This window comes from Cajanus cajan, chromosome 10, assembly GCF_000230855.2.
Source record: "Cajanus cajan strain Asha chromosome 10, NIPB_CcT2T_4, whole genome shotgun sequence".
Taxonomy (NCBI): domain Eukaryota; kingdom Viridiplantae; phylum Streptophyta; class Magnoliopsida; order Fabales; family Fabaceae; genus Cajanus; species Cajanus cajan.
The window spans coordinates 17,476,165-17,504,094 of record NC_138526.1 but is presented as its reverse complement, the minus strand read 5'-3'; the positions used below and the strand labels follow the sequence as shown (position 1 = coordinate 17,504,094).

At 36.4% G+C, this 27,930-nt stretch overlaps 1 protein-coding gene across 7 annotated transcripts; it reads left to right on the top strand.

The window, feature by feature from the left end:
* Positions 1 to 81: 81 nt before the first annotated feature.
* On the top strand, positions 82 to 26,283 carry LOC109806716 (agglutinin-like protein). 7 transcript variants are annotated; one of them, XM_020369208.3, is made up of 9 exons: positions 82 to 391; positions 8,111 to 8,456; positions 8,646 to 8,775; positions 9,643 to 9,940; positions 14,664 to 15,368; positions 15,480 to 15,637; positions 25,160 to 25,334; positions 25,419 to 25,529; positions 26,087 to 26,283. In XM_020369208.3, the coding sequence occupies exons 1-8, from the start codon at positions 368 to 370 to the stop codon at positions 25,500 to 25,502; spliced, it is 1,920 nt and encodes a 639-aa protein (XP_020224797.1). In that variant the 5' UTR covers positions 82 to 367; the 3' UTR covers positions 25,503 to 25,529; positions 26,087 to 26,283. The 7 variants fall into 7 exon arrangements, with proteins under 7 accessions (XP_020224797.1, XP_020224798.1, XP_029128718.1 ...); XM_020369209.3 differs by lacking the exon at positions 26,087 to 26,283 and adding an exon at positions 25,629 to 25,961; XM_029272885.2 differs by lacking the exon at positions 26,087 to 26,283 and adding an exon at positions 25,629 to 25,961 and having other exon boundaries at positions 8,111 to 8,453; positions 8,649 to 8,775; positions 25,160 to 25,529.
* The last annotated feature ends 1,647 nt before the right edge of the window (positions 26,284 to 27,930 follow it).

Here is a 27,930-nt window from a genome sequence, read left to right as displayed (position 1 = left end):
TGGATACGTTCTCATTCACACGTGTCGCCCGTGTCGGGCCCACCCTCTGATTTTAAGCCATTCGCCTACACACGTGACGTCACGTGCACCCGACCCCATACACTATCTCTCTTCTCTTTCTTCTTTCTCACCCTCTCTCGAAACTCCTTCACCGTTTTTTCTGTGAACGTTGCGACAGAAAGCTTCTTCATCTTATCTTCTCTTTACCGTTGAACTGTGAAACGACGCTGTTTCGTTCTCGCCTCGATTCGATGGAGTGCGTTTCTCTGTGATCTCAAGGGGAGTCCGGCGATGAGTGAGCTAATTCGGTGCCTGGTGTTTGATACTGGTTTCGGTTTTGTCGATTTGTTTGCTCGAATTATATGAAATGTTTGATTGGAACGACGAAGAGGTGTGTAATTTTTTTTTGAACTTTTTATTTTTTAGTTTAAACTTTGGTCATAGTTTGGGATTCTCTAATTTTGTCGGTATTATTAAATGTGCTTAGATTCTTGTTGCTGCGATGAATTTGATGTTATGTTGTGTGTCTGTGTGTGGTGGTTTAAACATGGAATGAGGTGAGGATTTTTTTTCTTTTTGGTTTTGACATTTTTGTTGAAGATGTTGTTTATGTAGCTGTAAAATTTCTTTTTTCTTTTTTCTTTTTGGTTTTCCTTTTGGTTAAGTGCTTTCGGGGAACTTAAAATTGCAAAACGTAAATGTCGTGCGAAAATTGGTGACTGTAACAAGTGTTTGCTATGTGTTGGGGACCTAACTCTCAGCTAGAGATAAGTAGATAGAGAGAGAGATTGCTCAGTACTTAATTAGTTTAGATGGTCATAGAATTCTTTTCACTTGTGCTGTTGGATAATGTCAAAGTACAGACATTTAAGGGGGGAAACATGAGAAGGTTACTCTCAGTTAGGAATATCTTTGAAAGGTTTTTTCAGTAGGGGAAAATCGTGTTATTCTGTTTTACTCTTAATGCTGATTTTGTTTTTCGGTTGGCTTTATTCATAATAATGTATTTGAGTTCAGAATTTCCCAGTGTAAAACATAGATGAGAATAGTTTAAATGGTGTGGCAGAAATTTCTTTGATGGGCTGGAAGTGCTTGCAGAGATGAGAAATGGACTATGGACTTGATCCAGCAAGCAGTGTTTTGAAACTGATGTCCCAATCTAAGTATTAGTGAAGATTTATGGTAATTCTTTTGGGCCTTAACCACAATGTGGAATGGTAAAGTAGATGTCCAATATCATATGCTATATAGTTAGTCACTTCTGTTGGAAAGCTGGCTTAATTGTAGTCACCCTAGTCCACCTTAGTTGTGGTCTCTTTGGGAGCTTCCTTAATTGTAGCCTCAAGGGCGTTGGTTAGTTTCTTATCAACTAGAGATATGATTTTAATAGAGCCTAATCCAAAGAAAGTGATAGTCCCATTATGCAAGTATATAGAAGGAAAGGGAGAAAAAGGGCTGAAGGAACAAGGCAAGGGATAAATGGTGAGAAGGTTGAAGTTAGGGAGGACCCATCTCTGTCTCGAACAATAGCTTCTTTAAAGGCAATGATGAAGGAGTTGAGGAAAGGTAATGAGGTTTACTATGTGGATTTGGGGATGATAACTATTTATTGTCATGAGGTACAAAGGGAGGCAGAAGGCATAAAGGGAGCATTGGAGGAATATGCTGAATTATTCAAAGAAGCAAAAGAGCTACCTCCTCCTAGGAAATATGACCATGCCATAGTGAATTAGTGATCAAGTAAGGGTCTCAAATTGTGAATGTCGGGTCGTATGATATCTCCATCATCAACATGAGAATGTCGAAGCTTCTGTAAAAGATATGCTTGTTGTGGGCCTCATTAAATCTAGTGCAAGCCCATATTCAAGTCCCTTGATTTTGGTTAAAAAAAGATGGCACTTGATTTGTACTGATTACATGACTTTAAATAGTATCACACACCCAATAAGTTTCCTATTCTAGTCATAGAGGAACTATTAGATGAATCATGTGGGTTGTAATTTTAAAGAAAGTGATGTACATAAGACATCTTCTAGAACTAATGAGCGACATAACGAGTACTTGGCAATGCCTTTTGGGTTAACCAATGCTACATCCACTTTTTAAGCTCTAACGAATGATATTTTTTGCCATTTTTTTAGGAAATTTGTGGTAGTGTTTTTTGATGATATATTATGAGAATTAATTGAATTGAATGAAGGACAGCATAGCTTCAGAAGTGATTGTTTTAAGTTGTTAAGGACTATAGGAATATCTAACTAACTTAAACAATGCTATATTATAGGTTTAAAAAGTTATTTTCATTTGGCTGAAGAGGAGTGCTCACATCTTCGTCTTTAGGTACGTGCGAATAGATTGTGTGGGATTTTTCTCAAGCGATTTTTTCGTGGTAGTTCATAGTTATTAACAGTGCATATAAGAACTGTTATAGTGGTTATAAGAATTGAAGGAATCGTGTGTCCTTCCTAACACAAACTAATTTATTTATATTCAAGAGGAATACAATACTTAGGGAAACTAAGGAAATAACAAAAATATAAAATTCCTAAAATATAGCCTTAAAGATAAATATGTCTTTTACACCTCCCCTCAAGTTGGAGCATGTATGTCACATGAGCCAAACTTGTTATATATGTAGTCCACTTGAGAATCCTTGAGAGATTTTGTGAAAATGTTTGCTAGCTAATTGGTGGAATTAACAAAGTCAATGGCGATTTCTCCTAAGAATACCTTTTCTCTCACAAAATGATAGTCTATCTCTGCATGTTTCGATCGCTCATTGAAGACTAGACTAGATGCAATGTGTAGAGCAACTTAGTTATCATAGATTAGTTTAGCATCTCGAGTATCTCCAAATTGTAATTGTTGAAGAAGTTGCTTAAGTCATGTAATTTTGGAGGCAGTTGTTGGCATAGAACAATACTCAACTTTGGCACTAGATTGAGAAACTATATTTTTTTTCTCCATGAGACCAAATTTCCTCCAATTAGAACTCAATAACAAGAAGTGGACCTCCTGCCTAATGGTGATCTTGCCTAATCAACATTAAAGTAACAAACAATTTTGGCATTGCTTTGTCTTCATAATTCATATAGTATGCTACAACCTAGTGCATTCTTGATGTAATGAAAAATGCACATGACAACATCCTAATGGCCTGGTGATAGTGAGATAATTAAGTCTTAGCAAGTCATTGGTATCTTAATGATTCTTCCAATGGCTCCACATGACCTAGAAGATGTTTCACATTAGGATCCATAGGAGTGTCACTGGGCGCTAATTGAGTATGTCAATCTCCATAAGTATATCTAAAGCATACTTCATCTAGGAAATGGCAATCCCAGAAGAGGACTAAGCAACCTCAATACCCAAGAAATATTTGAGTGGTCCCAAGTCTTTTGTTTGAAATTGATTGTGTAGATGAGATTTTAGCCGACCAAATTGAAGTAAGGTAGAACTAAAACTACCAAACTAGGTACAAGGAGATTGCTTCAGACCATACAAAAGTGATGAAAATGACATACAAGATGGGGGTTACCCCAAGAGATAAATCTTGGGGGTTGAGTCATATACACTTCTTGCAACTCACTATGTAAGAAGGCATTTTTTGATGTCTAGTTGGTTAAGGAGCCAATGACAAATAGCAACCATAGCAAGAAAGCAACGAACTGAAGTAATTTTGACCATAAGGGAAAAGTTGTCTCCATAATCAAGACCAAAAATCTGTTTGTAGCCCTTAGCCACTAAGTGAGCTTTGAATGGGTCAATTTGTCTATCCTAGCCAACCTTCACTATATACACCTAGCAACAAGCAACTGCAGTCTTATTTGGAGGCAAAGGGACAACTTCCCAAGTATCACTAGGTTGTAAAACAATCATTTCTTTGAGCCATGGTTTCACCTTTAGACTTAAGAATAGGCACAAAATGAAAAAAGGAGGATATAAAAGAGAAATAGGAAGGGGATAAACGATCATAATGAAGAGTACAAGAATATAATGGGTTAGGGTTATGAGAGGATCAAATATAGGGCAATGGGAAGTTTAGGTGGAGGTAGCAATGATGGAGGGGCATTTGGAGTAGGAGATGATGTTGGGGGATCAATGGGTGGAGCTATTAAGGGAAGTCATGGTCATCACCAATAGGTTATTAGTGGTGGTAGAACAACAACAATTGTAGGAGTTGGGATGATAGGTGAAACATCTAGAGAAGCATTATGGGCAATAATCTTAGAGAAGAACAAAGTAGACTTATAGAAAGTGACATTAGCGGAAACAAAATATCATTGAACGATATATCATTTTTAAAGGTTTGGAAGGGTTTATCTTTACTTGGAATGAGATCATGGACAAAGCAGGTATTGCAAAGAACAAAGAGGAATAGGATATCGGTCTTGTTATGGGTAATAATGGAATACAAAATTAGATTATTGAGGACAAATGAGGGCATGTAGTTGATCAAATAATAGGCGGTAAGAATTGCATCACCCCAAAAGTGCATATGAGCTTTACAATGAAGTTGGAGGGTATAAGTTGTTCCAACTAGGTGATGATTTTTTTGTTCAACAACACCATCTTGTTGAGGTGTGAGCACACGAAAGTTTGACGAATAATTCTTTGTGATGCCAAGAAAGATTGAAATTGGGAGGAAAAATATTCTTTTATGTTATCAGTATGAAAAGTTTTGATAGGTGTCCTAAATTGATTTTGAATTTCACTTGAAAAACTTTGAAAGATAGAAAAGACATTAGAATAATTTTTCATCAAGAAAACCCAAGTACAACAAGAAAAGTCATCAATAAATGTAAAAAAATAGTCGTGTCCTAAATTTGAACAAACTTAACTAGGCCCCCAAATATTAAACTGAACTAAAGCAAAATGTAATGTAACACATTTTAATGACTTAAGAAATTTAAGAGTGGTGAATATGTTTTTCTAACTAACATGACTCACATCGTAAAGAGTTAAGTATAGAAAGACTAGGAGCTTAAAGACGCAATTTTTCTAGGCTTGGATGACCAAGGCGTTGATGAGCAAGTTCTGTAGAAGCAATAGAGACACAAGCAACCAAGAACATAAGTTGATATAATCCTCCAGACTCATGTCCTACTGCAATCTTTTCGCCCGATATGTTGATCCTGAACATGTACAAAATTATCAACAAATAGGACAGAGAAATTAAGGGAGTGGGTGAATTTTCTAATTGAAATTAAATTGTAAGGACAACCAAAAACAAACAAAACATAAGTTAAAGAAAGGTTAGGAAGTGGGTGGGGTTTGACCAATGCCACGAACTTTAATTTGAGAGTCATCTACGAATAACAGAATGAAAAGTGTCTGATTTTGACAATTGAGAGATAAGAAATTGGTTACTAGACATATGATTAGAAGCACAAAAGTGAAGTATCTAAGGTCCAAGGGAGGAGGACTGAGAAACAAAAGCTACAAGCAAGGTAATAACAATAGTAACATCTATTGATGGAGCAAAAGAGGTAACTAGGGTATAGTTCATTGACTCGATTAGTTTTTCGCATGGGATCAACGGGATGTTGGTGAATGTCACCGCTACAATGGCATCGAAGGAGGAACCGTCGGAGGCCATGAATTAGGTAACAAAAAAATAGTGGGTACAGGAGCCTGAATGCAAGGAGGTAAGAGAAAGTGGCTCTAGTATCTAGACATCCTTGCAAAAATTGCAATTTTACATTAGGAGCATGAACAATACACATTGGAGAGTGGTGGCGCATGGGGCGACAGTTCTTGGACAAAACAAGTTGCCAGAGAGTCCCCTTGCCGGACGTGGAGGCACACCATCGAATGGATGCATGGTGGAGCGCCAAATAGAGGTTTTGTGATTGTTCCCAATTACTATTAATAGTACGACCACTGATGCAGAAACGGAACCATATAAAAAGGCTAAACGACCATTTTAGAACAGTTTTACAAACTATTTACCAAAATGGGGTTGTTTTGAAACATATTACACCTTTGGGGCTGTTTTCTACGGTGTCGCTATGGCCCATAGCGACACCAGTGACACGTGGCAATTTTGGGTCTGATTATAAGCCATGAACGCCATATTAGTAGAGTCGCAGTAGCTGGTGGAGTCCCAAACAAAGTCGCTATAGACTATAGCGACTCAATACGGCTAAAACTGAAGTCGCTATAGCCTATAACAACACATTTATATAAATAATATAAAAAATATATTAATATAAATTTAAAAATATAAAATATTATGTGAAGAAAAAACGAATAAAAATAACGTAATATAAGAAAAATAAATAAATTTTGTTAAAAAATAATAATTAAACTATAAAATAATAACTGAAAAAAATAACAGTGAGGCGCTATGGCCCATAGCGGAACTGAGGCGCTATGGCCCATAGCGCCGCTTTGAAAATAATATATATTATTTTATAAATATAAAATTTCATAAATAATTTATAAAAAAATTTCGGATAAAAGCGAAAAAAAGAATTGAAATAAGAAAAAATATAATTTTTAAAAATTTCGTAAAATATAATGTGAAAATATTTTAAAAAGGAAAAAAAAAATGGGGCGCTATGGCCCATAGCGGAACTGAGGCGCTATGGCCCATAGCGCCGCTTTGAAAATAATATATATTATTTTATAAATATAAAATTTCATAAATAATTTATAAAAAAATTTCGGATAAAAGCAAAAAAAAGAATTGAAATAAGAAAAAATATAATTTTTAAAAATTTCGTAAAATATAATGTGAAAATATTTTAAAAAGGAAAAAAAAAATGGGGTGCTATGGCCCATAGCGGAACTGAGCCATAGCGCCAGTTTAAAAATTATATCTATAATTTTATAAATATAAAATTTGATAAATAATTGATAAAAAAATTTCGGATAAAAGCGAAAAAAAGAATTGAAATAACAAAAAATATAATTTTTAAAAATTTCGTAATATAATGTGAAAATATTTTAAAAAAGAAAAAAAAAATGGGGCGCTATGGCCCATAGCTGCGCTAATTTTTCGTTTTTTTTTTTTTTTCTTTACAGAGTGTCGCTATGGGCTACATTATTTTTCTTAGTCCATCAACTGTGGTGGTTCAGCCCATAGCGACACTCGTCTGACTCATCCCAGCCCAACCAAGACCAAAAAAAAAAAAAGGCCAGGTGTCATGGGTGTCGCTATGGGCCATAGCGACACCCAAGAAAACAGCCCCAAAGATGTAATATGTTTCAAAACAACCCTATTTTGGTAATTTGTTTGTAAAAGTGCACCAAATTAGTCGTTTAGCCATATAAAAAAGAATCCTGGACTACTATTACTATATAAGAATTGCAAGAATTGTGTGTGCTTCCTCACATTACTGCTGATACCACACAAACTGGTATATTTATAGTCAAGAGGAATACAACAATTAGGGTAACTAAGGAAATAATAGAAAGATAAAACCCCTAGAATTCAGCCCTATAGATAAGCTATACATGATTACTCTATTTAAAAATACCTATATTTTACAATGTTGTGTCACAGAAGTTGTTGTTGCATTTTCATGTTTGCTCATTGCACCCACTTTAGCACCCCAATTCACACTTTCACACCAATATGTGGCTATTGTGACTGCGATTTGATGATTCGTAATAAGGAGTAAAAAACCTTCCTTGCCTGTAATTATTATTTGTTCATCCAGCCCTGTATAGCTAGGGAGTGATTCAGTTTAACTGTCAGCTGTACGCCTTGACTGACTTTCAAGATAGAGTAACTGCTGCACTAATATAATATTATAACTGTAGAGTAATGCAGTGATCCACAATCACTCAAATATCCATCAGTTGTAATCAGTTTACAATTTTTTGTTATGATGCCAAATCAGTTGGGTAATTACCTGAAATAAACAATTAAATGGACATATCCTTCATTAGTTTCTAATGCTGTGTGATAGTTGGTAATAAAGTTGCTGTAAATTTTGTTTATGTTTTTTCCTTTTGCTATATACATTTCTAGTCTTCCCGGTGTCTATTAATGTTACTACTGTCAACATCTAGAGTATACTTCTATAATTGTTGATTTCAATCTCATCTCATCAATAATCAATAATTATAATAATAATGTTTAATAATGGATTGTTTTCAGCTAGCTAACATAATATGGGGTGAAGGAGGTGAGAGTGATGATCATATTGTGCCTTATCCAGAAGTAAATGAAGATGTTAGCAACAAGAGAGAATGGAACCAGGAAGCTTCTGCAAATAAGCTCAGTGAGCTGAAGAGACCAGAGGCTAAAAATGATTTTGATGAAAGAAAGTTAGGAAGCTGTTCCAACCTTGATAATAGTGGGGAACTACCTGCCTCAGGATATGGAACAAACTCATGGCCTGACTTGTCTTTATCCACTTCAGCTAAAATTGATCAGGGTTCCTTGGGTACTGAAGTATCTAAAAATTTAACTGAACTTGGCAAATTCAGTTCATCAAGAGGTGGTAAAATTCTAATTTGCTGGAATTATGACTAGAATCACTAGATAACATGTCTGTCTATTGATTTTGTGTATGTGCAAGCCTATCTGTTGATGCCTTTTCTTCTTGTCTTTCCATCGTTATATGAAAAATAATAAAATGCATGATGTCTAGTTATATTTTTCCATTCCTAATTGTATTAATGTTTGACAGAAGAAACTACACAATATGAAAAGGATGCTGAAATTTTCCAAAATGGTCATGAAGGTAAAGAGCAAGGTGATTTTGTTGATTATGGATGGGCCAATATAGGAAGTTTTGATGACCTTGATCGAATATTTAGGTAACGTAGATCATCTCTATCACTTTATATAATGCATGTGTGTGTGATAGCATCATGATTACCACTGTATTTAATATCATGTAATTCTTTTTACTGAACTACCGACGTCTTAAATGGACCATCTCTCTCCTATTATCCTATTTATTAATGTTGTTTTCACCATGCTCACACTTTGCTCAATCTAGTTTAAACTCGAATGCAAAAGCATGTGCAGCTGTGCAAGTTTGTAGTTCAGTGATAAAGTAACATCACTAAAAGTGAAAAGGGAATGATTACAATATGCAATTTATGAACAATTTTTTAGTTTATAGTTTAAATTAGGAAGGAAGACTTCATTTTGTGAAATTTTGAACGTAGAATGATTGCAGTAGGTAGTTTTACATCCCTTGGGTTGAGTAAACCACTATTTTAGTCCCTGAAAGTATATAGCTGAGCCATGTTAGTCCCAGCAACTAAAGAAATTCCAAATATGTCCCTAAAAGTGCAACCTGTAAATCACATTCCTTTTTAGTTTAAAAAAATGTGACTTAAGTGATAGTATTAATGTTTAGGGACCAGATTCACGTAAGTGGTTAAGTTTAGAGAATTCGTTAAAACAACTGAAATTTCCTAGACTTGTTGAATTTTCTTAGTTTTAGAGACTCATGTGACAACATTTATACTTTTCAGGAACCAAAATAGTGGTTTACTCTTTGATTTTCAATATACAGTGCATGTGATGGATGACATAGGAAAGAAGTTCCGAAGTCTTGATAGTTGATTAGCAGTGAATGTGTGTAAACATATGTGTATCTTTATAGTTATTAGCATTGTATTTTACAGTGGCATCTATCTGACTGAATATTCTCACAAGTGATGATTTTGCAGCAATGATGACCCTATATTTGGCCATGTTAATCTTGATAATTCTAATGAGCTTTGGTCCTCTAAAGATTTGAGTAACAATCCAGCACCTTTACTACTGGACACACCAAGTTCATCAGGTGCTTTAAGGAACGGAACTGAGCCTTCGGAAATCAAAGAAGAATATGTTCAGTGTGATGATGAATCCTTGGACCTCAGCTTTGGGAGTCCTGCATCTCAAGTTATACAAAATTCATGCACAATCACAACTAATTTGGGAAGTGATGGAGTTAGAAGGAAGCGTACTGGAAAGGAACAGCAGGTATGGCAATTTTCACACTGATCTAGTCTCTATTATTTATCTCTATTGGTACAGGGGCTAAATAAACAAATTGTTTCACTTTTGTCCCATAGACTTGTTGAAAGCTAAATGTACTTTTATTTAAATTTAAATTTGGGCAGTTAAGATCAAAATCATATTAAATTTTATTTTATTTTATTTTCCTTTACTACAGGAGATTAGTTAGATAAGATCAAGATCAGATTATTAAAATCTGATTTGATTCTCCTTTATTTTTTCCTATCTTATTTTTATATTTATTTTGTAATCAGGGTGATTAGGATTGTTTAGGGTTTAGGGAAAGCACAGTACATAAGGGGTTCTGAGCTATTCAATTAGAATAGTTAGTTTCAGTTAATAAGTTTGTTAGCTGTTATTTTCTTTTTTGATATAAATAACCCTTTAATTGAAGAAAGGGGGAGAGGAATGTATTATAGTTCTGCTGATGAATCTAGTGTGAAAGGAGAGTCCTCCTTTGGGTACACTTTTGTACTGTGCTTTCCCTATTCTTGAATAATACAAAGATCTTTTTCATTCTCTACTTGTCTTTTTCTATAGTTACTATTATTTGATTATGTTGTTGGGAGTTGTTTTCTAATTTCTAAAGAGAGGATCTTAACAAATTGGTCCGACCTATCGAATCTTTCAAAAACGTGGAGTATCGAGTAGGAGCTTTAGAGAAGTTGACCAGCGAGCAAGGGCTGAGATTGGGGGAGTTGAAACGTGACATTGTCTACATTAAAGACAATATGCAAGATATGAAACAAATTAGGGAGTTGATTCCGGAGTGTATGTCGAACAAGAAGAAAAAACCTAATTTTGAGGAGGGGGATGATAGTCTAGTCAACAAGGTGAATATCTTCATGGAGGAGAAGGGTGAAGGAGAATCTTTAAAAGGGGAAGGTGGTGTGTTGTAATGTTCTTGGATGAAAAAGGTGGAATTACCCATTTTTGAGGGGAGTGATCCACTAGGGTGGATAACAAAGGCTGAAAAATTCTTTGAAGTGCAAAGTGTCAAATCTTTTGAGAAATTATGCCTAGCCTTTGTTAGATAAAATCAAGAGAGGTAAAATGTAATAGTGAAACTTTATTATCATTGTTGCTGTAGAAAAATTACAAGGAGAGCTGAATATATAGAGAACCTTTTCTAAAATACAGCAGCTAGAGAAAAGAGAGAAAATGATTGTAAAAGCAACCAGCGGAAAGAGAAAAACAAGAGAGGTGGCAGGACAGCTGTCCGCTAAAAGATTCTGAAGATATCCTAAAGATATCACAGAATGCAAAAAGCAAAAAGGACTAACAAACAAATATTCCCTTTTTGTTGTAACCCATATACACTAACAACCTTCATTAGTATGGAAGGAAATGTAGTTCATTGGTTCAGTTTTGGCATCAAAAGTCCAAGAACCCTTCTTGGGATGAATTTGTAGCAGTGTTGTTAAGAAGATTTGGAAGTAGTGGTAAGGTAAGATTTATGAGAGGCCGGCAACAATAAGACAAATGGGTAGTGTAGAAGATTTTATTTGAGAATTCAAACTCTTGGTGGCTCAAGCTACTCCGACTCCAAAAGATCAATTGATGGGTTATTTCTTTGCAAGGTTGTGGCAGAATATTCACAATGAGGTTTTCCTACATGATCCACAAGATTTGTTAAGAGCTATGGAGATTGCACACGATGCAGAGGATGCTATGGAAGATGCGTGAGTTCTTGGGGGATCTTTGAGCTGTAATGTCAATTCTGGTTCTCGGTATCAAGGGAGAGGAAGAATTTTTTTCGCACATTAACACAACTGGGAGTTCCAGTATCATGCAAGATTCAAAAGAATATGGGTGGTATGGTTAGAGTGAGGGATGAAAATCAGGGGAAAACAATTACTCTAGTTCAAGAAGCAAGGGGAAGTAGGAGTCATCCCTATCCTGAGTACATGAAGAGAAGAGAGGAGGGAAAGTGTTTTCAATGTAATTTGGCTTTTGGTTCAGGAAATCGCTGCCCATAAAAGAATTTGAGTGTGTTAATCTTGACAGAGGATGAACAAATTGATTAGGTATGAGATATTGCACATATTGAGTAGGAGGAGGATGTCAATGACGAAGGACGAGAAGAAGGGAGACCAAAGGTAGCCTATCAATGGATGGATCTATCCATATGTTCAGCTAGAAGATTAATCCTGCCACAAACCATAAAGCTCCAAGGAATGGTTCAAGGGCAGAGGGTTATAATTTTGATTGACAACGAGGCCAACCACAATTTCATTTCAACAAGATTGATGTAGAGGTTGGGATTAGATGTCGAAGCCAAACCGTATCAAGTAAGGTTGGGAGATGGCCAAATTGTTGGATTATGAGTTTGATATTTTGTATAAAGTAAGAGCATCAAATAGGGTGGCTGATGTACTCTCAAGAATCGAAGAGGACAAGGAAATACAAGTGATTTCTAGACCAATTTGGATATCTCCATTATAGATGAAGTAAGGGCTAACCTTGTACTAGCCAAAATAAGAGAAGAGTTGAAGCGGGATTGTAATTCTCACCTTCACTACACTTTGGAAAACGACAAACTGCATTATAAAGGAAGGCTGGTGTTGGCAGCCTCTTCAACCTAGATTCCAAAACTTCTACAAGAATTTCACTCCTCTCCTACAAGTGGACACTTGGGCATTTATAGATCATATCACAGTATGGTGCAGTCACTTTTCTAGTCTGGAATGAAAGGTATAGTGACTGCATTTGTAGATGCTTGTCACACTTGTTAGCGTAGCAAATACCAAGCCTCTTCTCCTGTAGGGTTGCTCTAACCATTACCTATTCCAAATGCCATTTAGGAAGATGTCAGCTTGGACTTTATTGTGGGGTTACCTCAATCAAAAGGTTATGATGTAGTGTTGGTTATTGTTGACAGGCTGAGTAAATATGGGCATTTTATATTAATTAAGCATCCATATTCTGCTTGATCCATTGTTGAAGTGTTTGTTTGTGAAATTGTGAGACTCCATGGGATACCAATATCAATTGTTAGTGATAGGGACCCTACCTTCATCAGCCATTTCTGGCCGGAATTATTCAGGATGTAGGGGACTTAATTGAAAATGAGTACAGCCTATCATCTTGAATCGGATGGGAAAAAAGAGGTGTGGTGTTAAACAGAGTCTTAGAGACATATTTGAGGTGTTTCAACTCAGAACAACCAAATTCTGGGTTAGAATACATTCCTTGGGCTAAGTATTGGTACAATACTAGCTTCTAAGGCGCGGCTTGTTGTACACCCTTTAAGTGGTGTATGGAAGACCTCCACCAGTTGTGACCTAGTTCATACCAGGAGAGACCTTAGTAGAAGCTGTGGCCCAAGACCTGAGAGACAGGGATGAAGCGATAAAGCAACTAAAGTTTCATTTGGAAAGAGCTCAAAACCAGATGACTCATTATGCTAATGCACATAGAAGACTAGCAAAGGTTCAACTGGGGAATTGTGTTTATTTGAAGATCAGACCTCGTAGACAGGTTTCAATGCCTAGTAAGCTCCAACCCAAGTTATTAGCTAGGTACTATGGACTGTATTTTGTTATTGAATAGATTGGAGTTGTGGCCTTCCAAATGTAGTTTATAGAGAATGTCTATATTCACCTTGTTTTCTATGTATCCCAACTCAAGAAGGTAGTGGGAGATCATGCAGTTGAAGCAGAGATACCTGCAGATCTTCAAGGAAGTTCAACTTGTTATCAGCCCGAGAGTGATCTAGACCGTCAAATTATTATGAAGTATGGAGCCCAAACGTAGCAGATATTGGTGCAATGGCAGAACAAACCTTTGGAAGAAGCAACCTGGGAAGATGCCTCAACCATCAGAGACCAATTTCCTGAGTTTAGCCTTGAGGACAAGGTTGTTACTGAGGAGGAGGGTATTGCTAGACAAGAGGATAAGACAACCACATGGACTTAAAGAACCCAGCAGGTTTACCAGAGGAGGAAATGCAAGTCAGGGTATTGTTAGAATAATTAGTTTCTGTTAATAAGTTGGTTAGCTGTAATTTCCCTTTTTGATATAAATAACCCTTTGATTGAAGATACAGGGGAGATGGATGTATTAGGGTTGTTTTAATTGTTTATGTGGATGACATTGTGATTACTAGAGATGATTTCGATGAAATAATTAATTTGAAAGCTTCTCTTGTGGTTGAGTTTGAGATTGATCTCAGATCCTTAAATTATTTTTTTTTGAGATAGAGGTATCAAGACCAAAGAAAGGAATTGTTGTCACAAGAAAAAGTACATTCTAGACTTCGAAGCATAGATATGCGATTTTTGTTCCCATATCAATATGGGATTTGACATTGATACATCCAGATATGTTATGAATATGTATCTCTGCAGTATCTACGCTAATTGAATTAAAAAAGAAAAGAGAAAGAACAAATATGTTAAGGATATGTTGCGACACGTTATTTCACTACTTTGGTCTCCTAGACTCCCCCTCTTGTAATTGTGTTCTAATGTTCTTTCTTGGTTTGAACTTTATTTCTGTGTCTTTTGAATTGTGCTTATATTGTGTCCTTTTCTGTATATGTTTCATCCTGATTAAATGTGCATGTATTTTTTGAATGGTTGAACTTTCTTGGCATGATTTTGTGCTACAGCTCTAGCAGGAGATTTATTTCACCTATTTCCTTCTCAAAGTCAAGTAAGTATTTGATCATTTCATATATGTGCAGGTTTTTAGGCAAAAGAATCATTTGAAAAATCGAAAAAAATCACAGGTAAAACATGAGGAGAATGCCTTGCAGGATTTTTATGGTAATTGGTCTCCTTCAACAGCACAAGCAAAACAATTTGAGAATCAGTTGCCACCTTCAGTCATACAATCTTCTCCCTCTCCAATTCTTGGGCAAGCAAAGCAGATCCAAGGAGCTGAAACCCTATATCAGAATATCATAAATCCATATATGGCTTCTTCTGTGTATGGAAACCTTTCTAATACATATCCTGCTATCCCAATGCTATCACAGACTCAGTCAGGCGATCTTAGCCATCAGCCAGCACTTTCTGGGTACGAAGTGTCTCCCGGTATAGTGAATCCTGTAAAGAATTCTGTGGACTCAATCAAGCCCCAAATCATGACTCCTCAGGAGAAAATTGAAAAGTTGAGGAGGCGGCAGCAAATGCAAGCAATGCTTGCTATTCAGAGACAACGGCAACAATTAGCCCATCAAGTTCCTAGTGCTAGTAAATCCAGCACTCAAAAATGTCCCCCGGACATTCAAAGTCATCTTAGTGATGGGACTGATGAAGATCTAAGAACTCTTCCTGTTCTAGATCCACCAATTGAACAAGATGATTCTAATACAATGTCAGTGGCAGTTGGTAATGATTTTGTTGAAGACACCATACTGTACAGGCTTCAGGATATTATATCAAAGGTATGGTTGACTTGATACTTTATAATATATTATATGGTATTTTAGTATAATTAATTTTTTTGTATACTAATCCGGACATGGCTACAATCCCGAGGCAAACTTTTTCTACAGTTAGACATCAAAATAAGACTCTGCATCAGAGATAGTTTGTTCCGGTTGGCACAAAGTGCAACGCAAAGGCATTATGCTAGTGATACTAGTAGTACAAACAAAAGTAGCAGAGAAGAACTTGAAATTGCTGCAAGAGAAGATAGCAATAGCCAGAACAGGTAGGAAAGCTACCAAAAGGCACTGCAACTTTAAATGCTATTACTTATTGGCTATCGCATATTTGTTTTATGTCAAGCACTGATTATCATGAATTCAGTATCATTCCATCATGACATCTTCCATGATGAACATGAAAATCTGAATAGGCAGAAAGAAGTATATATTTATGTGAAATATCTGGTGTGTATATTTCCTTTTACATCACAGACAAATTTAAACATGGATAAGTCAGAATATGTTATGGTTTATATGTGCCTTCTGGCACCACTGTTTGAGTAAAATATTTGGTGTTTGTATCTTGCTTTTATATTCTTAGAAATCCCAATCTTCATCTAAGGTCAAGTCCGTTGTTTGGACAAAAGTTCTTAATATAACTAATACCAATGACATGTAACAGATTTGTAGGCCATGGAAATCTATTTTCCTTGATTTGTGGTTTATGTGCTTACTGTGTTCTTACATTGTTTTGTAGCTGGTTTTTTATGGAATTCTTTGGGTAATACTTGTTGGATCTATAGTAGAAGTGTCAAAGTGAGCCTAACCGGTAAATCAACGTTAGAAAAAAAATGTATACTGATTTTGGCTAAATTCCAACCCAGATCACTTAACCCGTGAGCCAAAAGTTTCGAGCCTAAGTGATCCGAGTTGGCCTGTTTAACCCACTAAATTAAAAAAAAATATTCTATGCATATATTTTATGTAGTTAGCATTTGAAATTTTTAGTGATACTTTCTTTTGTATTTGCATTTGAATCAATGATAAACTTGATTCCTTGATAGAAAAAGTTGTAATTCTTTATTTTTTCTATTAAAAGTAGGAACATGTAATTTTTTTTAATTCTTTTTTTAAATCTATTGAGCTAGCAAACTTAACTTGCCAATCTGTGGTGAATCGAGTCAAGTTGGTATTTTCCTAGTTCACCAAAAAGTGAGCGGGTTGGGCTGACCCGTTTAAAGTACCAACCATGGTGGGCCAACCCATGTGAGCTAGGTTGGCTCACTTTGACATTGATTCTAGAGTATGCCCTAGGTCATTGAATCAGTTTTGTTTACTAACTGTACTTGTTTTGGTAAAGTAAATAAGTGACTTCTTTATGTGGCATTATGCAACCTATGCTACACCGACTTTGGTGCATTTGGCCGGATCTTAATTCTTGCACCTTTACCGAGAGTTCTTTGAATGAGCCACTCTTTCGGATAAGGTTGATATTTGACTTTTGTTAGAATAGTGGATTAAGCCTAACTCAACCCTACAAAACCGGCTTAAACCGGCTTGTAAGGCGAGGGTTGCTTTCCACTTATATACTATTCAATTGCCTAATCTCTAGTCGATGTGGGACTTGGGTTTTTCCCAATACACCCCCTCACGTCCAGCACTATTGGGCTTGGTACGTGGATAAATGGTGGGTGGCCCTTTTTTAATGATCTAGGATAGGCAGGACTTGGGTTCTTCCTAATACACCCCCTCATACCTATGAGGCATGCATCAATGGTGGGTGACCCATTTTTAAAGTGGATCTAAATGGCTCTGATACCATGTTAGAATAGTGGATTAAGCCTAACTCAACCCTACAAAACCGGCTTAAACCGGCTTGTAAGGCGAGGGTTGCTTTCCACTTATATACTATTCAATTGCCTAATCTCTAGTCGATGTGGGACTTGGGTTTTTCCCAATAGCTTCTATTTGGTGCAAAGCACGTGGTCTTTTTAATGACTATCCCCTACTGCTATGTTGATGGGTTAGGTAGCTTTGTTTAGTCAATGTTTGTTTCATTCTATATTTTTTGTTTTTTTATCTTTTAGGGGTGATTCTTATCCTCCTTATTGGAAAAAATCTAAGTCCTACATTGACTAGAGATTAGGAAATTAAATAGTAAGTAGAGAGCAACTCTCACTGTACAAGCCGGTTTTGTAGGGTTGAGTTAGGCTTAAATCCACTATCTAAGATGGTATCAGAGCTATCCTAGATCATTAAAAAGGGGTCACCTATCCTAGATCATTAAAAAGGGTCACCTACCATTTATCCACGTACCAAGTCCAATAGTGTTGGAAGGGAGGGGGTGTATTGGGAAAAACCCAAGTCCCACATTGACTAGAGATTAGACAATTAAACAGTATATAAGTGGAGAGCAACCCTCACTTTACAAGCAGGTTTTGTAGGGTTGAGCTAGGCTCAAATCTACTATTCTAAGACTCATCATTCTTTGCCGTCTTCTCTTTGACTTAAATATTTTTTTACTTTTATCATAACAAAAAATACTGATGGAGCAAAGGTAGGGGCAGTAGCATATTGGCTTGAACTCCTCACTCATTGTAAAATTCATCTGGTGTTTCATGTATCACTGTTAAAGAAGGATACCCGCCCAACCCTAGGTGCTGACAGAAGATCACGAATTGCAAAAGTGTCCAGATTAGCACTGGACTGCAATATAAACTGGAGAAAAATTATAGAGAGAACTTGAGAGAATTGAAAACTGATTTTATTAATTGAACTGAGTTACAACTATCTGTATTTAAGGGTGATGATCGGGAAGGTTTGGATGGGTTCAGGTTAAGAAATGTTGAATCACTGAAAATCGAAATGCAGAAATATTAGACCCGGTACTATCCGTTTAGCCTTAGATTAGTTAGGGTTCGGATTGAGCGGGTTCGAATGTTAGTGGGTGGGTTATATTTGTAAATCTAAAAGCTCCTTGTGGGATGATTCAAGGACATGCGTCATACAAAATCGATGTTTCCCCTAGAGCCAAAGTTGAAGTACACAAAATGCAGCAGTGAAGGAGTAATCGAGACAAAGAGCAGAGCTTAAAAAACTAAAGATGGGTGAAGGAGGTAGAGCTTGAATCATAAAAACTGTACTTTTGATTACCTTTTGAATTGTAGTATTGAATGAGAAAAAATGGAGCTTCAACATTGCTTTGCAAAAAGAAAATGGCTGCTAAACAAACCTTTCAACATTGATATTGATACTAAGGTGAATGAGAAGTTCTTGTCGGTGAGGTAAAACCAAAACTCATTAAAGGGTCCCACTTACACAGAGTTATGCACCTTTCAGCCATTGGATTTTGTTGGATTTCGAAGATGAAAAGGCATTGGTAAAAGTAAAAGAACTTTTACTTTTCTAAGTTTGCAATTTGTCCTCATTTGTTAATTTCTGTCCATTGGTTCAAGTATGTTAAGTTTATTGGTTGACTAAGTCATAAATTTTTAGGCTTTTTATAAATGTATTTGGTCAGATTCGGTTATTTAAGGAAAAATTTTCAAAACCGATCCCGTTGGTCATAACCCATCGGTTCTGATTTATGCACCCGCCACAACCCATTTAATTGTTAGAAACTTAGAATCTACTTGTGAATATTTTTCTTTTATCGGTTAGTTCAGGTTTCTGTGGGGTTCGGCATTTTTTCTCAAGTCTATCTGTATTTATACAGATAAATACAAAACTTGTTTTCTATCAGAATATGATTGCAAAATCTGATTGAAGGACAAGGGTTTTCTAAATGTATCAGGAAGCTAAACTAACTATACTAGGAGAGAATTCAGCCTAACCAATTACCATCTCAGCCCAAGTAACTCTCAATAAGTTAGTCACAACAGATTACATGACAGAAAGCCAAGCTACTAATTCATGTATACACATTCACCCCTCAAACTCAAGGTGATTTTAACTGAAAATTTGAAACCACTTTGAATTTGTCTAGAATAGTGCAGAACCTGATAGATGACAAGGGTTTTGTTAATTTATCAGCAACTCTATCCTGGGCAGAGATTTGTACAATCACCAAGGATTTAGCAATCCCTTTTTCGTGAATAATGAAAATGTTGAGCTTCATATGCTTGGTTCTAGTGTCAAGAACTGGATTATGAGGCACAACGATACTATGTTAATGGTAGGAATGGAAAACTGAATGAAGTTCAGATAGCAGGGATTGTACCCAGAGGATTTCTATAGTTGTAATTGCCAAGCTTCTGTACTTTCCTTCTGCACTGGAACAAGCCACCACGTTTTCTTTCTTGGACCTCCATGAAATCAAATTGGGGCTAAGGAAAATGCAAGCCCTTGAAGTGGAGTGACGATCACCACAATCAAATGCCTAATTAGCATCACAATAGGCACGGAGGGTGTGGGGAACTTTTGAAAATGCAGGTAGAGCAATAACCCAAAGTCAAGAGTACCTCTTAACTAGATCACAGTTGTTTTAGCTGTCTTCAACTGTTGCTTATTAGAGAAGAGAATAGGATAATAAACACTTTTATTATTTGCTGTATTATTCAAATGTATTTTCTGTTTGTATTTTCCAACTCTTCAAGTTGGTTAGTTTTGTAGGCTTGCTAACCTTCGAGTTAGTTAGTCTGTTAGGAGTATATATGTAAGTGATACCTCTCGTGTATCACTGTCTTAATTCTTTAATCAATAATATCTTTTCACAAAAGTTCTCTCAATTCTTTCTCTTATATGGTATCATCGTGAGCACGGTGAGATCTGGTTCTTTTCGTTTTTCTACCCACAACCTCCGTCGCGCCTTGCCTTCGCTATTGCCCGCGCTTTCGTCGCACCTTGCCTTCGCCCGCGTTTTTGTCGCGCCTAGTCTTTGATGTTGCCCGCGCTTTTGGTGTGCGTGCCCTGTGGCTGATTCTTTTTCTCTGTTCTTCGCTCACGCTCTCTTTGTCGTGCGATTCTTTGCCTCTGTTTGCTTCTCTTGTTTTTGTTGCGCTCTCTCTTCCTCTTGTTCAAATGGCTTCTGCTTCCGCTACCTTTGACAATTCCGCTTCGCACACATTCTCTCAATCTGTTACGTGCAAATTGGATGAAAAGAATTTCATGACCTGGCAACAACAGGTCACTGCTGTGATTCGTGCTCATGATCTCGAATGGTTTGTTGTTAATCCAAAGATTTCGCTGAAGTTTCTTACTGCTGAGGATCGTGACTCCAACAATATTAACCCTGCGTACACGGCCTGGGATCGCAAAGATTCGCTGCTATTTTCTTGGCTCCTTACGACACTCTTTGAATCAATCCAAGCTCGTGACGTCTCCTGCCGCCATTCCTATCAAATTTGGGATCTGGTTTTTCAACACTTTCAGTCCCTCACCAAAATCAAAGCCACACAACTTCGCCTTGATCTTCGCATGATCAAGAAGGGAACAAGGTCGTGCTCTGAATATATGCTTCGCATTAGCACTATAATTGAAACTCTTGCTTCGATTGGAAACCCTGTTTCACCCCAAGAACATGCTGAGTGCATTATTGGTGGGCTTCCACCTGAATATGACTCGCTGATCTCTACTGTCACTGCCTTTTTCAGTAGAGATGACATCCTTTCTCCTGCAGAACTTGAGACCATAATTCTTGCTCAAGAAGCTCGTCTTGAACAAGCGAAAGCTGCTGTCCTTCAAGAACCTGTAACAATCAACCTTGCGCAAACTACCTCTGTTCCACATGGGATTCCCAATGTCAATTTAGCCTTTCAACAACTGCAATTGTCCAATTCTCAGCCCAATACATTCCAGAATTTTCCGGCTCAGTCTCAAGGTGGTTTTTCCAACTTCTCTGCACAGAATCGTGATGGCGGTCGTGGTCGTCGTGGTGGCCAGAATCGTGATCCGCCTATCCAATGCCAAATCTATCACAAACGTGGACATGGGGCTCCCACGTGTTATCAGCGTTCCAGTGGCTTTTCCTTGGCGGTTTTGGAATGCCTTTCAATCCAATGCTTGCCTCTTACCCCACCTTTGGTCTCAATCCTCAACACTCGTATCTGTCTCAAAACTCTAGTCCTGGTTCTGCTTTTCCTCCTAACACTGGTGCGGTTTCTCATTTTGGTTCTACCAATATGCTTGGTCTTTCAGGACAAGTCTTGTGGCCTCCCTATGCCTTGGGTGGCCCCTTTGGGTCTACTCCTTCTGGTTTTTTCCTTCCACCACCTGGGTTCACCTTCCCTGCCTCACCACCTACCCAGCCAAGTTATTCTGGTGCTGCTTCCTTTGTTCCACGTGCTGCACCAACTCTGAACACTGCTATTGCGTGGATTCCCGATTCCGGTGCCTCTCATCATGTCACGCCTGATCCTCAACATCTCCTCCAGAGTGCTCAGTTTACAGGAGCCGAGCACATTGTCATGGCCAATGGCCAAGGTACATCTATTGCTTCAATTGGTTCTAATGTTTTTAGGTCCCCTGTTCATCCTTCCACAGTTTTCTATCTAAAAGATTTATTACTTGTTCCTACTTTAACCAAAAATCTGATCAGTGTCTCTAAGTTTGCCAAAGACAACAATGTCTACTTTGTGTTCTATCCTCATTCATGTTTTGTCAAATCACAGGATTTGAACGAGACTCTTCTTCAGCTTTATCCCCTGGCAGACCCCCCAATATTCATCCAATGACCACTCGTTCCAAAAATGGCATTGTTCAACCCAGAATTCATCCCACACTCCTATTTTCTCATGTTGTGCCTAAGACAGTTAAAACTGCTTTAGCTGATCCTAATTGGCTTGTTGCCATGCAAGTTGAAATCAAAGCTTTACATGACAACAGCACCTGGAAATTAGTTGCCCTGCCCTCTGGAAGAAAACCCATTGGATGGCTCCATTAATAAATACAAGGCTTGGCTTGTTGCCAAGGGTTTTCATCAACAACCTGGTCTGGATTTTTCTGAAACCTTCTCTCCTGTTGTCAAACTGTCACCATCCGAATTGTTCTATCTCTTGCTGTCTCTTTTTGGTGGCCTCTTCGACAGCTTGATATTAATAATGTCTTTCTCAATGGCATGCTTGAAGAAGACATCTACATGTCTCAGCTTCCTGGTTTCATTGATCCTGCCAAAAAACACCTTGTCTGCAAGCTGGACAAATCTCTTTATGGCTTGAAACAGGCTCCCCATGCTTGGTTTGACAAACTAACGTTTGTATTACTCATGCTTGGGTTCAACAAAAGCAAGTGTGATCCTAGTTTGTTTATCTTCTCTTCATCTACTGCCATTGTCTTCATGCTTGTCTATGTAGATGATATTATTCTCATTGGGAATTCTCCTTCCTTGCTGCAAAAATTCATTACTCAACTTAATGAAATTTTCTCTCTTAAAGACCTTGGTACCTTGGATTATTTCCCAAGACAAGTACATTACTGATCTTCTTACCAAGGTCAAAATGGAAGATTCCAAGGGCATCTCCACTCCTATGATTGGCGGCCAGCAGCTTACTAAAGATGGTACTCTCTTTGATGACCCTACCTTATACAGGTTCGTAGTTGGTGCATTGCAATATGCCACAATTACACGTCTTGAGATTTCCTTTAGTGTTAATAAAGTAAGTCAGTTTATGTGCTCTCCCATGGAAGAACATTGGAAAGTTGTTAAAAGAATACTTAGGTACCTAAAAGGAATTGTCGGACATGGACTTGTGTTCTCGCCTGCAAAGTATACAAGCCTCCTTCAATCTTACTGCCTTTACTGATGCTGATTGTGCATTTGATCCGAACGATCGAAGGTCTACTTTAGCGGCCTGCCTTTATCTTGGTCCTAATCTAGTGTCTTGGTGGTCCAAGAAACAGCTGCTTGTTGCAAGATCAAGCATTGAGGCTGAGTATAGAGCTTTGGCTCAAGCAGTAACTAAAGTCTTGTGGATTCAGTCACTTCTAAAGGAATTAAAGGTTCCCCTAAACACTCCTATAGTGCTCTATGATAATCAAAGCACAGTAGCACTATCTCACAATCCTGTTTTACATTCAAGATCTAAGCACATGGAGCTTGATATCTTTTTTGTCCGTGAAAAAGTGCTCAGCAAGTCTCTTGTTGTTTCGCATATTCTTGCTCAACATCAATATGCAGATGTTCTGACCAAGGCCTTGTCGCCTAAGAGATTTCTATTTCTTCGCTCCAAGCTCAATGTTGTTGATTTATCTGCTATGTTTCATCCCCCTTGAGCTTGTGGGGGGTGTATTAGAGAAGAGAATAGGATAATAAACACTTTTATTATTTGCTGTATTATTCAAATGTATTTTCTGTTTGTATTTGCCAACTCTTCAAGTTGGTTAGTTTTGTAGGCTTGCTAACCCTCGAGTTAGTTAGTCTGTTAGGACTATATATGTAAGTGATACCTCTCGTGTATCACCGTCTTAATTCTTTAATCAATAATATCTTTTCACAAAAGTTCTCTCAATTCTTTCTCTTATATTGCTGAAGAGGTTATGCCATGAATTGACACAGTATTCGCACTAAAGCCAATGTTGAGTCATGTCACTCTGATTTATTGCAGAGTCCCCCACGATGGACCTGTACAAAGCAGGATCCCCAAGTTAACCACTTCCAAATCTGGTGAAATTAGGCACTGTGTAACAAGTCCCGAATGTATACTTGGTTTGAGACAAGTGAAGAACACCTGTAGAATGCCTCTTAATCTCAATACTCTAAAAATAATTTGATTCTCCATTTGTTCGAGAGCAAAAACTTTGTTTAGCATGTTAATTAGAATCTGAGCTGAGAAAGCTGGCGATACAGTGATAATAATATAAGCAACATAAACAAGAACATAGAGCTGCCCCACATTTTTGGTGAACTAACCCAAAAGACACAAAGGTCTGAGTTAATCTGTCATTTTAGGCCCTGGGCGTGGGCGCCTTTCATAGCCAATAGATAGCCTTACTGAGTTTACAAACAAGACTCTTATCATTAGACTCATCCTAGAGGCTGAACCATACACACATCCTCAAGATACGCATCAAGGAAAGCATTGTTTACATCAGTTTGCGGTAGTGGCCATTGATTAGTCAGGGCAAGAGTAAGAATAGCTCTCAAAAGTACAGGCATCACAAATAAAGAAAATGTTTCTGTAGAATCATAATCAGGCCTTTGATGAAAGCCTTTAGCCACGAGGTATGCTTTATATTTGTTAACTGTCCCATCAGGATTTTCTGATCCTATACACCCATTTACAACCAATGGCAGATCTGTCAGCTAGTAAAGAGGGTTAAGTCCAAGCTTGATTAGCAATTAAAACATAAATCTCAGCCTACATGGCATGCTTTCAATGAGGAACAACCAAAGCCTATTTAGTTGTTTGTTCAACAGGAGGGGGAAGAAATCGTTAGAGGTTCCGGTATTGAAGGTATATTCTAGAAAGGTCTGTTTAATCATTTGGGAGTTAAGAAGCGAAGGATTTAACAATTTATATGAAATAGGGGGGATTATTGGGGATTACTGAAATCAACTGTTTTCAAGTGTAAAAGAGTTTTTTTTTTCCTTGGCAAAGAAAAATTAATAGATTTTTTTCTCTCATTTTTATCATTCTCTTATTTCTGAGTTTGATCTTTGAGGTCTTGTGTGCCTTTGTTATCCAATTGAACATCTTTTTATGACTAGAGTATGGATTCTATTTCATAGTTACCTTATTAAAGATGCAGTAATATCTTCAATATAAGCATGGTTATGTATCTAAGATATTGGTAAATGTTTACCTTCATTGCAGTGTTAAGATGCTATGTTGCTAACTATTTTTACTGTATGAATCATATTGGTATCACAGATATGCGAGGATGCCTGATGTTGAAACAGAGACGAATCCCATCGATAGAACTGTGGCTCATTTACTTTTTCATAGGCCTATGGAGTTAACCCAAGACTATGCTGACAAGCTGGAGTCGCCTATGTCTACTAAGCTGCAATGTGAAAGCAAAGAAGCTAAGCTGGTGAACTTTCCTGTGAGTTGCATACCAGATGAAGACTTGAAAAATAATCAACATCTTTCTCATCTTGGGATTAAGAATTCTTGGTTTGATGCCCAGTCTATGGATCAAATTAAAAACAGTCCCTGCATAGACACTTCAGAGAATGCATCTAACACACAGCAACTTGAAGCCTCTCAGTGAAGAAAGAAATTCTCCAGAAATCTGAGGGTAAATCCTTCCTTATTACATCCATTCTTATTGGCATGCTTTTCTCTTTCAATTATATATGGATTTAATGGTAATGCAAATGTTTCATTTTATTGTCAGCCATTTGGATCATAAGCCAGTGCAAGTATATCGCTGTAGAATCCTGGGGCACCAGTTTCATGCATGCATGTTATCAGTATTATTTACATTTCTGCTGTTTTAAAACATGACACTCTGTATATCTGTATCTGACCATACTTAAGGTCGTGAGTGCTAAGTTGTTTTAATCATAACTAGAACAAAAGTGTCTCGCAAGGCCCCACTCTTATGTCAAACTTAAGTCTTTGGCTGACTGACATAGACCAGGCTTTAAATTTGGTGTCGTATTTCTATATGTACGACTTGCCATACCTACCCCTTATCATAATTAATGTTATGTCTGTCATTATTTGAGATTGAGACATAAACTTGCGATTTTTAATTTGGATTTAAGCATGTTCTCGGTTGCTACCAAAAAATTAGCAGAGATATAACGAGCCGCAGTATTTGTCTTCATCTTAATATTTTTGAATTTTCAGGTTGACTGGCATTCGTATATGGGACACTTTACCCGGTTTGTTTCCACATTTCACATTGATTGTATTTCATGTTGATGCTTATTTTTTGCCGTGCTTTTGGAGGCAAAAAAGAGTGTTATTAGCATTCTGACAAATGCAGTCAATATGGTGTAAGATTCATTGCCTACTTTAAGTAAAATATTTTGGTCCCTGCCCAACGAGTGTTTGATAGGTAAAATGATGAGCTAACAAATCATGTCTTTAATTCGTAGTCTCTCAGATTTTGGAGGAAATTGGTGCCGCTTTTTCTATTGTCTGACGTGTTCAGGTTATTGATATGAAAGTAGTCTTATGAACACTAGTAAGGAAAAGAGGCACATTGTGTCTCTTAATTTCTTCAAAATGAAAAAAAAATAAAGAAAAATAATTTAATGGTAATTGTGGGTGAGTTATTCACGAAACATAAGAGGTTGTTTCTTTTTTCTTTTCATTTTTGGCAATTATGAGGTATAATATTCTATGAAAAAGTGGAAGCTAAAAATAGTTATGTATCCGGTAATCCTTTTATAATAGGTATAAATCACACATCAATGAGGACATATTGTTGTTACTGGAGTGAAAAATAAATTTCATTGGCAGACAGGAAATCTCAGTACATAAAGGATTGCGAAACAACCAAGAAAAATCACATAGCAGTTAACTGAACACATGGTGGTTTTCAATGTGGCTGTGAGAGGTCATTGTTTCATTGGGATGAGTTGCCGAATTTTGAATACGGAAAATAAAATGAAAATAAAGTACTTTTATGGATTGAATTTGTTCAGAGATTTTTGAAGATAAAAATCATCTTATCTAATTGTTTTAATTTTCAAAATTCATCTTTTAATCAAATTTCATTTCGATTTAAATTCGACCCAAATCGATTAAAGCAGATTCGAGTTGGTTGTTTTTTTTGTTTTAATCTTTTATTTTTTACTATTAATTAAATGGTAATGTATATATTAAATATAACTAAAAGTTAGCTTAAAATTTTAAACCTCTTTTACGTCTTTACATAATTTATGGTAGTATAACTATTTAAATACAAACTTTTAAAAATAAATTTATACCACTTGATAATTATATTTTCGTATCTTTACTTACATAGCTACAAAAAAAACCTTAAATTAGATAATTTTATTTTATAAATAAGTATAAATTAAGTGATAATTTACAAACATTTAAGAAATAATTTAAATATATGTGATCATGAACATATTTTTAATTATATAATTTTTTTATTATTAAGTATAAATTAAGTGATAATTTTACAAACATTTAAGAAACAATAATATAAATGTGATCATAAACACACACATATATGGGTTTCAAGAGTAATTTCTATAAAATTATTTCACTTATTATATATATTAAATTTCAAAAATTTAACTATTAAATTAGAAGTTTTTATTAAGTAGATGAAGTTTACATAATATTTGCAAAGTTTAGAAATGACTTGATATTTCGTTAATCCTTATTAATATGTATTCATTTTTAACTATTTGTTTGTTTCATTAAAAGGTAAAGTGATAATTCTGGGTGTTATCTACAACATGATATTATATTAGTGCATGCTACTTCTAAAAAGTTTTATACATTCTTAAAATAAATGTTATTTATATATCTTAAAACCATCGTTAGTGAAAAAATAATGATTTTAAATTTTTGAGTGATGCAAATCAAAGAAATATTTTTATATGGACTAGAATCAAAATTTACTCATTTTACGAGAACGAAGCATATTTTATAAGGATCAAAAACAATGTTTACATATTTTAAAAAAATCAAAAACAAGGAAATTTTTTTATAGAGATTAAAATCAAAAC

Bases quoted from the DNA above. Each gene is read 5' to 3' on its own strand.
- LOC109806716 (XM_020369203.3), top strand. From the start codon at position 368: ATGTTTGATTGGAACGACGAAGAG. The intron at 8,457-8,645 runs GTAAAATTCTAA...AATGTTTGACAG, and splicing joins ATTCAGTTCATCAAGAGGTG to AAGAAACTACACAATATGAA. The intron at 15,638-25,159 runs GTAGGAAAGCTA...TTGGTATCACAG, and splicing joins GATAGCAATAGCCAGAACAG to ATATGCGAGGATGCCTGATG.